Source organism: Peromyscus eremicus, chromosome 22 (genome assembly GCF_949786415.1).
Source record: "Peromyscus eremicus chromosome 22, PerEre_H2_v1, whole genome shotgun sequence".
NCBI lineage: Eukaryota > Metazoa > Chordata > Mammalia > Rodentia > Cricetidae > Peromyscus > Peromyscus eremicus.
In genome coordinates this window covers 23,679,611-23,692,139 of record NC_081437.1, presented here as the reverse complement: position 1 = coordinate 23,692,139, position 12,529 = coordinate 23,679,611, and the positions used below count along the sequence as shown (strand labels likewise).

Genomic DNA, 12,529 nt, shown 5'->3' with positions numbered 1-12,529 from the left:
ATGGCCGAGCCTCAAGCCTCAAGACCCTGGGGTAGGACTTGCATGGCTCACACGCCTTTCTGCTTCATCGTTAGTCAGTGTGGCTTAAGGCTGAGTGTGTCCAGTGCATTTCCACCATGTCGTCATTGGCTTCTTGGGTAGCCACTCTGGTCGTAGTGTTTGTGGCCCAAGGAAGTGTTTTTATTTTTTCCTTCTTATTTATTTATGTATTTTTGGTTTTTCGAGACAGGGTTTCTCTGTGTAGCTTTGTGCCTTTCCTGGAACTCACTTGGTAGTCCAGGCTGGCCTCGAACTCACAGAGATCCACCTGGCTCTGCCTCCTGAGTGCTGGGATTAAAGGCATGCATCACCACCGCCTGGCTATTTTTTTATTTTTTAAGAGAGGGTCTCATGTAGCTCAGGATGGCCACAAACACTCTATATGGCCAGTGACCTTGCTCCTCTGCCCCCTTCCCCGAGTGCTGGGATCATAGGTATGCAATGTTATGTCCAGTCTATGAAGTACAGGAGTCCAACCCAGGGCTTCCTTTGTGAATGCTAAGCAAGCACTCTTTCAACTGAGTTATCTCCCCAGCTCAGGAAAGTTTAAGACACACTACTTAATTACTGTTATTAATTTTTTGAGACAATCTCACATTGTCTATGTAGACCTGGCTTGCCTGGAACTCAATATGTAGAACAGGCTAACCTTGAACTTGGAACATGCTTAAGTCTGATTGTTGGGACTGCCGGTGTGTACAATTCAATTATTTATTTATTTATTTATTTATTTATTTATTTATTTATTTATTTATTTGGGACAGAGTTTTTCTGTGTAGCTTTGGAGCCTGTCCTGGAACTCACTCTGTAGACCAGGTTGGCCTCAGACTCACAGAGATTCACCTGCCTCTGCCTCCCGAGTCCTGGGATTAAAGACATGTGCCACCACTGCCTGTCTGTACAATCCAATTTTAAGACACATTTAAAAAATATTGTATCACCTTATTTGATACATACACAGAACAAAGAAACAACAGGAGTAAGGTACATTATTATTATTATTTTGCACTGTAAAGGCTAGGTTATAGGGTGTGTTTAACTTCTTTTCAAAAATTATTTTTTAAAAAGATCTGTTTTTTTAATGAGTAGATATGTGAGCATATGTGACTGTGTATAGAACCCCAAAGCCAGAAGAGGTCATTAGATCTCCTGGAGCTGGAGTTACAGTGATGTGGAGTCATGTGGGTGCTGGGAACCGAACTCGGGTCCTATGCAGGAACATTAATCTCTCAACAGCTGAGCCATCACTCCAGCCCGTTTGACATCTTCCCAGGGTGCCTTTCTATAGTTTCTACAATAAAATCCCAGCCAGGACTCCGGGAACTCCTTGGGCCTTTGAATGCCAGCGGGAATCCCCATCCGCGAGACTCCCAGGCCCGGCACTGTGCCTTGCCTGTCGGGCTCTCTGCAGGGTTGAGTTGGGAGGGAGGCTCCGTGATCTGACCGTCTTCCCACCCTTAGCTGGAGTACCTCATCAACCGCATGAAGAAGGTGGAGGACTACGAGAAGCAGCTCAACAAGCAGCGGGCCTGGGACTGTGAAGAGTACAACACCATCAAGATCAAGCTAGAGCGGGACGTGCAGGTGAGAGGCGCCTCCCACCTCGGAATCGGTCGCCTTTCAGTGTCTCATCTTAGCTGCTACCCGTGGTGTCTCAGAGGCAGCTGCTTACTGTGTAGTATTTCTTTTTCCTCCTCCTCTTCCTCTTCCTCCTCCTCCTCCTCCTCCTCCTCCTCCTCCTCCTCCTCCTCCTCATTCTTCTTTTTCTTTCTTCTTCTTCTGGATAGGGTCTAATGTGGCCTAGGCTAGTCTTGAACTCTGAGTAGCACCAGGATGACCTTGAACTCCTGATATTTCTACTTCCACCTTCTAAGTGTTGGGAGTTCTTCTAAGTGATGGTTGTAAGCCACTGTGTGAGGGTTAGGAATAGGACACAGGTCCTCTGCAAGAGCAGACAGTGCTCCTAACAGTCCCTTAGTTTAACTCTTAATGAAGGAAGCAAATGCTTTTATTTTAGGCACTTCATGCTCTATCGTCCGTCTGTCTGTCCGTCCGTCCGTCCGTCCACCCACCCACCCACCCACCCACCCACCCACCCACCCATCTATCTATCTATCTATCTATCTATCTATCTATCTATCTATCTATCTATCTATCTATCTATCTATCTTAGTTTGGGTCTATCTATCTATCTATCTATCTATCTATCTACCTATCTATCTATCTATCTATCTATCTATCTATCTGTCTATCTATCTATCTGTTTTAGTTTGGGTTATTTTTGTTGCTGTGAAGAGACACCATAACCATGGTAACGCTTATAAAGAAAACATTTCATTGAGGTGGCGGCTCACAGTTTCAGAGGTTCAGTCCATTATCATCCTGACGGGAACATGGCAGCGTGCAGGCAGACATGCTGGAGCTGAGAGGCTACATCTTGCAGGCAACAGGAAGTCGAGTGACTGTCACACTGAGGGAAACTTGAGCAAAAGAGACCTCAAAGCCCGCCCCACAGTGACACACTTCCTCCAACAAGGCCACACCTCCTAATAGTGCCACTCTCTTTGGGGGCCATTTTTTTTTTTTTCAAACCACCACACTGTCTAGTATCTCTTGTTCTGGAGATTGAAGTTAGAGTGTCATGCACACTAAACACATGCTCTACCCCTGAGCCTACATCCCTAGCCCTCTTCTTACTTTTTATTATTTTATTTTGTTTTTTTATTTTTATTTTGCAATATTCTTCTTACTTTCTATTTTGAGACAGTTTCAAGTTACCCAGGCTGGCCATGAAGTCGCCCTGTAGCCCAGGCTGGCTTTGAAATCATGACACACCTTGCCTCAGCCTTAGGCTGAGGTTGTAGGCTTATGCAGTTAGGCCCGGCTGGTCCGTGCTCATTTAAAATCATAAGTGCAGTTCTCACTAGGAGCTGCTGTCTTGAATAGCAGGATGGTAACCACAAAGCATTGAATATGTGCCAGGCACAGTGGCAGTTAGTGCAGGACTGGGGATGGAGCAAGGGTTGGGATGGTGCATACCATCCATCATGTGCCAGAATTTACAAGGAGGAGGCAGAAGCATCAGCAGGTCATCTTTGGATACACAGTGAGGTGGAGGCCAGCCTAGGCTACATGAGAACCTTATCAAAAAAACCAGCAAACAAACACCAATAACCTATGCTTAATATATAGCAATCAAGGATGGCTGTGTTGAGACTAAAACCGGAGATGATTGACAGTGAGGCATTGGTGTGGAAATTATATTAAACACAGAGAGAACACTATGACCAGATATTAAATCACGTCACTGTGCCCTGCAGAGGTACACTGTGGGAGACACAGGTTCCTGTGAATTGTGCGGGATCCTTGGCTACAACTGCCAACAGCCCCCGTGTGCCATTGTCTCTGGGACCCCAGTGGGAGATGCCTTGCATCTTGGTGGAGCCCGAAGGGCTCGGGGCTGGTGCCGGGCACTCAGCACACTGGCAGTGCCCAAGATGTTGGTCCCTGGAATTGCTCTCCAGCAAAACCAGGAGCACATGTTTGGAAGAAGCACGAGGAAGCAAAAATGGCCAACAAATAGTCAAATGTGTGCAACTGGAGACGCAAATCAAAACAATCGGATGACGGTTGCTGTGGTTTGGTCGCCTGGGTCTGGTTGCTTTGGAGTTTTGCTTATAAAATCAGCATAGTTAAATTCTTCCAGATTACAAAGGGGAAAACTGACAAGTCCTTCCGCTCTAAGGTTTCTTTGCGGTATCCAGTGACATGAGACCGTGGAAGTGGTTTACAGAGCTAGCAATGTGCTACCAAGGGCTGCCGAGATGGCTCAGGGGTCAAATGCACTTGCTCTTGTAGAGGACTAGCTCGGTTCCCAGCATCCATGGGGTCAACTCTCAACTGCCTGGAACTCAGGCTCTGGCCTTCACCTGCACATAGAATGCATACATACATGCAGGTGCTCACACATACACATTAAAAAATGATGGTGATGGAGATGTTCCTACATGTGTGTGTGTGTATCTGTGTGTCTGTGTGCGCGTATGCACACACACTCATGTGCATATACCATGGTATAGACATAGAGGTCTTCCAGAAGTTATTTCTCTCTTGCCCCCGTCCCCCCAACCCTTAAATATATTTTAAAGTATGACTTACTGTTGGAATGATCAGCTAGTATGTTCAAGGCCCTGGATTTGATCCCCAGTACCGTTTTCTAAAAAAAGGCAAAAATATTTTAAAATGTATATAGGAAAATATATATTTTTCCTGATATAATCTTCCTTTAAGAATGACATTATTGCTGGGTGTCAGTGGTGCACGCCTTTAATCCCAGCACTCGGGAGGCAGAGCCAGGCAGATCTCTGTGAGTTCGAGGCCAGCCTGCTCTACAGAGTGAGATCCAGGACAGCACCAAAACTACACAGAGAAACGCTGTCTCAGAAAACCAAAGGGAAAAAAAAGACTTTTTTGGGGCTATGACTCAGTGGTTAAGAGCACTGGCTGCTCTTCTAAAGGACCCGGGTGCAATTCCCAGCACACACAGCAGCTCATAACCATCTCTAACTCGGACACCCTCATACAGATATACATGCAGGCAAAACACCAATGCACATAAAATAAAAATAAATTATTTACAAAAAAAGGGAAGACAGCTAGGACTACACAGAAAAACCTTGCCTTGAAAAATCAGAGTCAGTGAGTTCCAAGTTCAGTGTCTTAAAAAAAAAAAAAATAAGATGGAGAGTAATTGAGGAAAAAAACCTGATGTTAACCTCTGTGCTCCACACCTGGGACCCAGAGGGATGCAATCCCACACACACTCATGCGAGCACACATAGATACCACATACTTGCAAACAAAGTAAGTAATAAATTGAAGATTTCAGCATGTAGACCAGGCTGGCCTGGAACTCACGGTCCCTCTGCCTTGGCTTCTGGCTGACTCTGATTGTAGGTGTACACCATTGTTCCAGCCTCTCTACTCAGGTTTCTACAAGCCGACAGTGACCTTTCTGCAGGGTCGGGACTCCGCTGCTCAGCAGCCTGAGCGACACCTCCTTGACTTGATGATATTTTGAATCCTCAGCTTGGCGCGGCTCAGCTGCACAGCCCGCCTCCTCTCTAGTTGTCATTTCCTGGTGCCTTACATCCTAAAGTGCTCATGGTCTCTCCTGGCATCTCTGACCCTTGCTTCTGTGGTCTTGGGCGCCATTTCCTCTCCCCAGATCCTGGGGTTCACTGTGTCACCTCACTGAGTCCTACCCACCCAGGTCTCAGCAGACATGAGGATGCCGTCTCCTCAGGGCTGATTCCTGGTCTCTCGAGGTCAAGGGCTTCTGACTGAGGAAGGAAAGTGTTCCTCTCTGTGGCTCCCATAGCACCCTCTGCCTATTTCGAATGCCCCCTTTTTTTTTTTTTTTTTTTTTTTTTTTTTTTTTTTTTTTTTGAGACAGGTTTCTTTATGTAACAGCTCTGGCTGTCCTGGAACTCACTCTGTAGTCCAGGCTGGCCTTGAACTCACAGAGATCCACCTGTCTCTGCCTCCCAAGTGCTGGGATTAAAAGGCGTGTGCCACCACCACCTGGCTTGAATGTCTTAACATGGATGTGTACTTACTGTTTCAGACCTAGATGGGGACTATGACTTTTCAACAGTGGTTTCCCAGAAACATCTAGAAAAAAAATGTGTGACATATATTAGTCACACAGAAGATAGAAACTGAGCTGTCAGATGCCTGTCCCCTTTCTCTGCTCCCTGATTAAAAGCAGCAGGAAGGAGTCACACCCTACAAAAGGGCCCACTGGGCAGTTTATTGAGGGGGAGGAGGGGCGAGAAGGGAGCAGAAACAGTCCCTGGGGTCGAGGCTAAGGAAGAGAAAGAGAGAGACCAGAGGTGGTCAAGGCCCGCCTTTTACAAGGAAACATAGCGAATACACACAGAAGGAGCTCTTAGTGGCTGCAGCTGAGGTCTACCCTGTCGGGACCCTAAGGGCAGGCCAGTGCAGATGCCCAAATGCTAACACTGATCTCTGCACACTGTAAATAGGCTGGCCCATATTACCACTACCAGGGAGCTACCCACCAACATGCCTTCCACCACGGAGGGCTGTATCCTTTCTCCCTTGAGAAAAATAATGATGTCTGTCCTCTTACATGAGCCTAGATGCTTTCCACTGATACTGCTACTCTGGAAAAGAAAACTGAGGAAAATTCTGATTTTGTGGTAATCATTTTCTAGTGTTTTAAAGGCAGCTTTTTCATACCATTAGAGGGTCTGGAGCAAAGCACCAGGGTTAATTGGGAAATTCTCGACACACACTTTCCTCTTTGAGTATGCAGGTTTAGTTGTGGGATGATTGATTTATATTTTATCCATTTATCCTTTATTTCTCCTCTATCGACACTTCCTTTTTTTTTTCTAGATTTATTTTGTTTTTATTCTTGTTTGTGCGTCTCTGTGTGTATGCACATATGTGTGCAGGTGTCCGCAGAAGCCAGAAGAGTGCACTGGGTCCCCCAACATATGTACTGGAAACCAGGCTCCCGGTCCTCAGTAATGGCAACACGTGCTCTTAACCACGGAGCAGTCGCAATCCAGCCCTGTGTTGATAGGTAGAATTTCCAGTTTAGGTTGAGGTGCATGCCCCTGAGGTCCCTCTAGAGCATGACTTGAACAAACCATTAAGGTTCCAACTCGGTACGCATGCGCGCGTATTTACTTTTAAAATGTACACCAGATTCTCGAGCAACAGCTTCAGCAGATGAAAGCAACTTACCAGCTCAACCAAGAGAAGTTAGAGTACAACTTCCAAGTGCTGAAGAAGAGGGATGAAGAGAGCACTGTGATCAAATCCCAGCAGAAGAGGAAGCTGAACCGGTGAGTGGGCGAGCGTGCGAGCGTGCCAGCGGTGTGTGCCAGCGGTGCGTGCGAGTGAGCGTGCAGAGCAGGAGGGAGCTCGGCTTCTGTGCTGTCCCCGGGGATGGCTTAAGTACTTCTTTCTCCTGAAGGGGTAGAAGAAGTCAGGTGGGTGAGAGGGGGACCACCTTCGTCCCACCCGCTTAGCTACCCCACCACGCTTTCCTCCTGTCAATCAGCCTGCACGACGTCCTCAACAACCTGAGGGCAAAATACGCCAAGCAGATAAAGCAGTTCCAGGAGGAGAACCAGACCCTGGCCTCCGACTACAAACGGCTACAGAGAACCATGAGGTGTCCGGGGGGGACCTGTCCTGGAGTGGGGGCGATGGTGGGACGGGGAGTTGGCAGGGGCGCGGGAGCAGCGATTCCGTTAGACTTGAGATCACCCTCATGCTGTCCGTTCCTCTGTCCCTTGCATTTCTCGTTGCGACAGCTGCATTTTAGACCACGCAGGGTCCTGGTGCTGGGGATTTGGAATTCTTCCTCAGGTTCTTGTCCTGTGGACAGGTGTGGGGAGGGGGCCAGGGCCCAGGCCTCGGGGGGGTCAGCCGTGGCTGTGCTCAGGGACCCTCCTTCGCAGACACTTCGCCGTCATTGACGCGGAGAAGTTCCGGGAGATTTGGCTGATGAACGAAGAAGAGGCCAAGGCGCTGGCGCAAAGAGCCTTCGATGTGGACAGCATCATCAGCACCCAGCACCTGGGGCTGCCCTGGCAGATGCCCGACTACTGGTTCCTGAAGAACGTGGGGCCGATTTCCCTGCAGCAGCGCAAGTCGGTCACACAGATACTGGAAGAGCTGCTGCTGCAGACAGGTGACCGGAAACAGCCACGGAGACTGAGGGGCCCTCTGAGAACACAGGCATGGGGAAAGCAGGAGGGATGCTCGGTAGCGAGCTAGTGAGAGGGTCCAGCGGGTGGGTAAAGGAGCTTGCCGCCAAGCTTGACATCTTGAGTTCAAATCCTAGAACCCACATCTTAGAAGGAGAGGACCGACTCTCAGAGTTGACCTCTGACCTCCACACATGTGTGCCCCCACATACAATAAATTAAAAACACATACTTCCTTTCATCTTTTTTTTGTTTGTGGTGCCCAGCACCTCACACATGTTAGGCATGCTCTGAAGTCACTGTGTGCTATCCACAGCCCTTACTTTATTTTCTACACCCCTGGAGATTATTGGTTGTAGTAAAAATTCCCTTCTTTCTCCACATGGTACCGCGTTAACTCTGTGCCTGAATTCACTCAATCAGCCCTCTGGTCACCACAGGCCTGGTGGCTTTGGGGACTACACCTGTTGCTGAGTGAATAGCCCTGTTTGTTTGTCTTTTTGTTTTCTCTGTTGGAAAATTGTTGGGACAGATCCCTACAACTACGTTCGCTGGGTTAGCAGGCAGATGCCTTTGCTGTCTTGTTGGGAATCACTACAGAGATGTTTTCAAGTCCCTAGTCTCAACATGTATGCTATCTGAGACTCAGAATCATGCTTTTTTTTTTTTCCCCCCTTTGAGAGAGTCTCATGTGGCCCAAGCTGGCCTCAAACTCTGTGTAGCCAAGGCTGGCCTTGGACTCCTGATGCTCTTGCCTCTCCCTTCCAAGTTTTAGGATTACAGGCATGTGCCAGATCATAGAAATTATCTTACCCTTTGAATAACCAGTAAGTCTTGGGTGATTTGTCATTTTCAAAAAATACTAATTCATAGCCAGGCATGGTGGCACATGCCTTTAATCCCAACATTCAGGAGGCAGAGGCAGGTAGATCTCTGTGAGTTCGAGGCCAGCCTTGTTGCATGAATTCTAAATGGTCTTATAATAAAAATCCAGAGCCAGATATTGGAGTAAATGCTGAAACAAGCCACAGCCACTTCTCACCTCGCCAGCTCCTCAGCCGAGCCTGTCTCCACAAATCCTCAAACTGAATGCCCCTGAGTCCTCAGCCGAAAGGCCTCCCTAATTCCTGTCTCCTCATACCTTATATGTCTTTCTCTGCCCAGCCATTTCACTTCCTATCTCAACCTCCCTACTGCTGGGATTAATAGCGTGTGTGTACTTCCCAAATACTGGGGTTAAGGTGTGTGCCACCACTGCCTGGCTCTGTTTCTCTCCTAGACTGGATCAATCTCATGTAGCCAGTGTGGCCTTGAACTCCCAGAGATCCAGACAGATCTCTGCCTCCTGAGTGCTAGGATTAAAGGTTTGTGCCACCACTGCCTGACCTCTATGTTTAACTCTGTGGCTGGCTCTGTCCTCTGATCTTCAGGCAAGCTTTATTTCTTAGATTACAAGTATCACCACACAGCCTAGTCTACAAAGTGAGTTCTAGGACAGCCAGGGCTGTTATACCCTATCTTGAAAAAGCAAAATAATAATAATAATAATAATAATAATAATAATAATGTGTGAGTGTGAGTATGTGAGTGAGTGTGAGTGAGTGAGAGGGAGTGAGAGTGAGAGGGAGTGAGAGTGAGAGGGAGTGAGAGTGAGAGGGAGTGAGAGTGAGAGGGAGTGAGAGTGAGAGGGAGTGAGAGTGAGAGGGAGTGAGAGTGAGAGGGAGAGTGAGTGAGAGGGAGAGTGAGTGAGAGGGAGTGAGAGTGAGAGGGAGTGAGAGTGAGAGGGAGTGAGAGTGAGAGGGAGTGAGAGTGAGAGGGAGTGAGAGTGAGAGGGAGTGAGAGTGAGAGGGAGTGAGAGTGAGAGGGAGTGAGAGTGAGAGGGAGTGAGAGTGAGAGGGAGTGAGAGTGAGAGGGAGTGAGAGGGAGAGGGAGTGAGAGGGAGAGTGAGTGAGAGGGAGAGTGAGTGAGAGGGAGAGTGAGTGAGAGGGAGAGTGAGTGAGAGGGAGAGTGAGTGAGAGGGAGAGTGAGAGGGAGAGTGAGTGAGAGGGAGAGTGAGTGTGTGTTCCACAGCACATATGTGGATCAGAGGACAAGTTGCAGGAATTGGTTCTCTCCATCCATCATGTGGGTCCCAGGAATCAGTCTTAGGTTGTCAGGCTTGGGGCAAGCACCTGTACTCACTGAACCATCTTATCAGCCATTATACCAGGATTTTATCTCCTATTTTCTGATTAAGAATTAATAGGGTAATGGTGGGATAAGGCATTTTTATTTTTAAAATTGTAGTTTCTCTCTCTCTCTCTTTTTGGTGTGTTTTTCTTTGTTTTTTTTTTTCCCCCTTGAATTACAAAAAATGATGTGTGAGTGTATGCTACATGTGTATGCCTTAGGACGCCAGAAGGTGGCGTTGGATCTCCTAGAGCTGGAGTTCCAGGTGGCTGTAGACTGATATTGTTCAGGTGCTGGGACCTGAACTCGGGTCCTGTACAAGAGCACCAAGCGCTCTTAACCTCCAGACTGTCTCTCCAGCCCTTTTCTTCTCATTTTAAGAGAAGTTTGGCTCCTGCTGTCAGCTGTCAGTTCTTGGTTGACAGGGTTTCTCTGTGAAGCCACCATTTTCTTTGAATCGACTGCTCCCGATCTCTGTGGGTTTCGAAATCATGTAACTGGCCTCCAGGACTATCTCCAAATGGCAAATAAATAGGTTCAAACTCTCATCTCACTTCTGGGCTCCTGATTGGACTCTAAGCATGAAGCCCCCAGGTGGGTGAAGTTTGGGGAAATACATCATTCTGGGCTGGCCGGGACAGTCCCGAGTCTCTAGTCGGGCTCTGATCCATCCCTAATTCTAGTCCTCACACTGTAGGATTTTTCCAGCACTCAGATGCGATTGGCCACCGAGGAGCAGTAAGAGGCCCATTTGGTCAGGGAAAGCCTCCCCTCTGCTTCTCGAAGTCCACCAGGCCAAGAAGCCACCCTCCCCCTCCTCCCTTTCTCTGACCCACTTGTAGAGGATGAGGAGATGTCAGAAGACGAGTCTTACATGGACCTGCCCCAGCAAGTCTCGGCGAAAACTACCAAAAGGATCTTGATGCTCCTGTGTGACGAGTCGGTAAGGCCTCCGAGCCCCTGTGGCCTGGAGTCAGGAGTGGCGGGCCTGCCCAGAGAGGGGCCCGGGGAGCGAACTTGAAAGGCGGTGCTCTGAGAGGCCTAGTGGGCAATGACTGCCCCCACAGCGGGCCAGCGGCTGGTTGACAATAACGTTTTTCCTTCCACTGATCCACCTGCCAGGGCTGCCCCTGCTGTGGCAGCACCAACGGTGGCCTTTCTCCAGCTCTGTCAGGTCTAAAATGTTTGCGCTGTGTTGGCAACAATGATTGGACTTAGAGGAAGGGCATGTTGGAGCTGGCTCAGCTGGAGCTAAGTTGTTGCAACATCTCATGGGTGTTTCTTAGATGAGGTGGTAGCTCAGCCTCAGTGGCCCCGGGGCAGCCAGGGCAGTTTTCTTTGGTGCCGCTGAAGCCACTCCTGCTGAAGGAGTCAGCTGGCAGGTCCCCTCTGTCATATGCAGCTGGATAGCGTGACCTCCTCAGCTCAGTGTGGCACTTGGCTTCTCCTTACCCCACCCCATCTGTGTTACATGCCGTGTGTTCCAACGTGGCTCACTCCTCCTCCACACCCTGTTCTTCTTTTCTGTGCTTGCTTCTGGGTTCTGTAGCGATTTGGAGGAAAATGGGTGAGGTGGGCACTGAGGATGCGTCTTGTTTAAAGCGCTGTGGAGACTCGGGTGTTTGTCCAGTGGCTTGTGGGTGAGGTGGAAGGCAGCCTAAACCCAAGATGGGAACTGACTTTGTCCTTGCCTCCTGAGCCTGGCTTAGGCATGCCCAGAGGGCCTTCACTGAGGACCCCACTGCCCGAAGGCTCGCGGTTAGAGGTTCTGCTCCGTGGCGTTGTCCCTGGAGCGTCACATTGCGGATGGCTGCAGATCCTGTGCCTTGTTCCTGAAGCCTGGCTCTGACGGGGGGACCCCACCTTCCTTTTCTCCTCAGGGTTTCCTCATAGAGAGCAAACTGCTGAGCCTGCTCCTCCCCCTGGAGAAGAGTGAATGCTATCTGCTGAGGTTGGACGCCATCTTCTCTGTGAGTCCCTCTGGGCGGAGAGGACGTGAGGTGGGGGTCAGAACTTGTTTTCTCAGTGTTACCTCAACCCCGAGACTACGCCAGAGTCTCCCAGGCCTTCCTGGGCTCACTATCACTGCCTTCCTTCAACTTCAGTTTGGCTTTGGTGTCATGATGTGTGGGCCCCCCTCCCCCCTTGGGGTCATGATGTGTGGGCCCCCCTCCCCCCTTGGGGTCATGATGTGTGGACCCCCCTCCCCTCTTGGGGTCATGATGTGTAGACCCCCTCCCCTCTTGGGGTCATGATGTGTGGACCCCCCTCCCCTCTTGGGGTCATGATGTGTGGACCCCCCTTCCCTCTTGGGGTCATGATGTGTGGACCCCCTTCCCCCCTTGGGGTCATGATGTGTAGACCTCCCTCCCCTCTTGGGGTCATGATGTGTAGACCTCCCTCCCCTCTTGGGGTCATGATGTGTAGACCCCCTCCCCTCTTGGGGTCATGATGTGTAGACCCCCCTCCTGACTCTGGGCTTTGCTCCAGTGTTCCGATGGTTCCACTTCACTCCATCTTCCAGCTCTCACCCTGGACTTTCTATTTGGGCTCCAGGGATGCTGAGGGGAGCC

The 12,529-nt window shown here is 49.3% G+C and overlaps 1 protein-coding gene across 1 annotated transcript in view; it reads left to right on the top strand.

Moving 5' to 3' along the window:
* Window positions 1-12,529, top strand: part of Drc1 (dynein regulatory complex subunit 1) — a 33,639-nt gene that overhangs the window by 15,188 nt on the left and 5,922 nt on the right. The window contains exons 7-12 of the mRNA XM_059248463.1: window positions 1,501-1,623; window positions 6,778-6,917; window positions 7,136-7,249; window positions 7,539-7,771; window positions 10,799-10,899; window positions 11,837-11,926. Of these exons, the coding sequence (XP_059104446.1) occupies window positions 1,501-1,623; window positions 6,778-6,917; window positions 7,136-7,249; window positions 7,539-7,771; window positions 10,799-10,899; window positions 11,837-11,926 (801 nt within the window). The remainder of the gene's footprint in view (window positions 1-1,500; window positions 1,624-6,777; window positions 6,918-7,135; window positions 7,250-7,538; window positions 7,772-10,798; window positions 10,900-11,836; window positions 11,927-12,529) is intronic.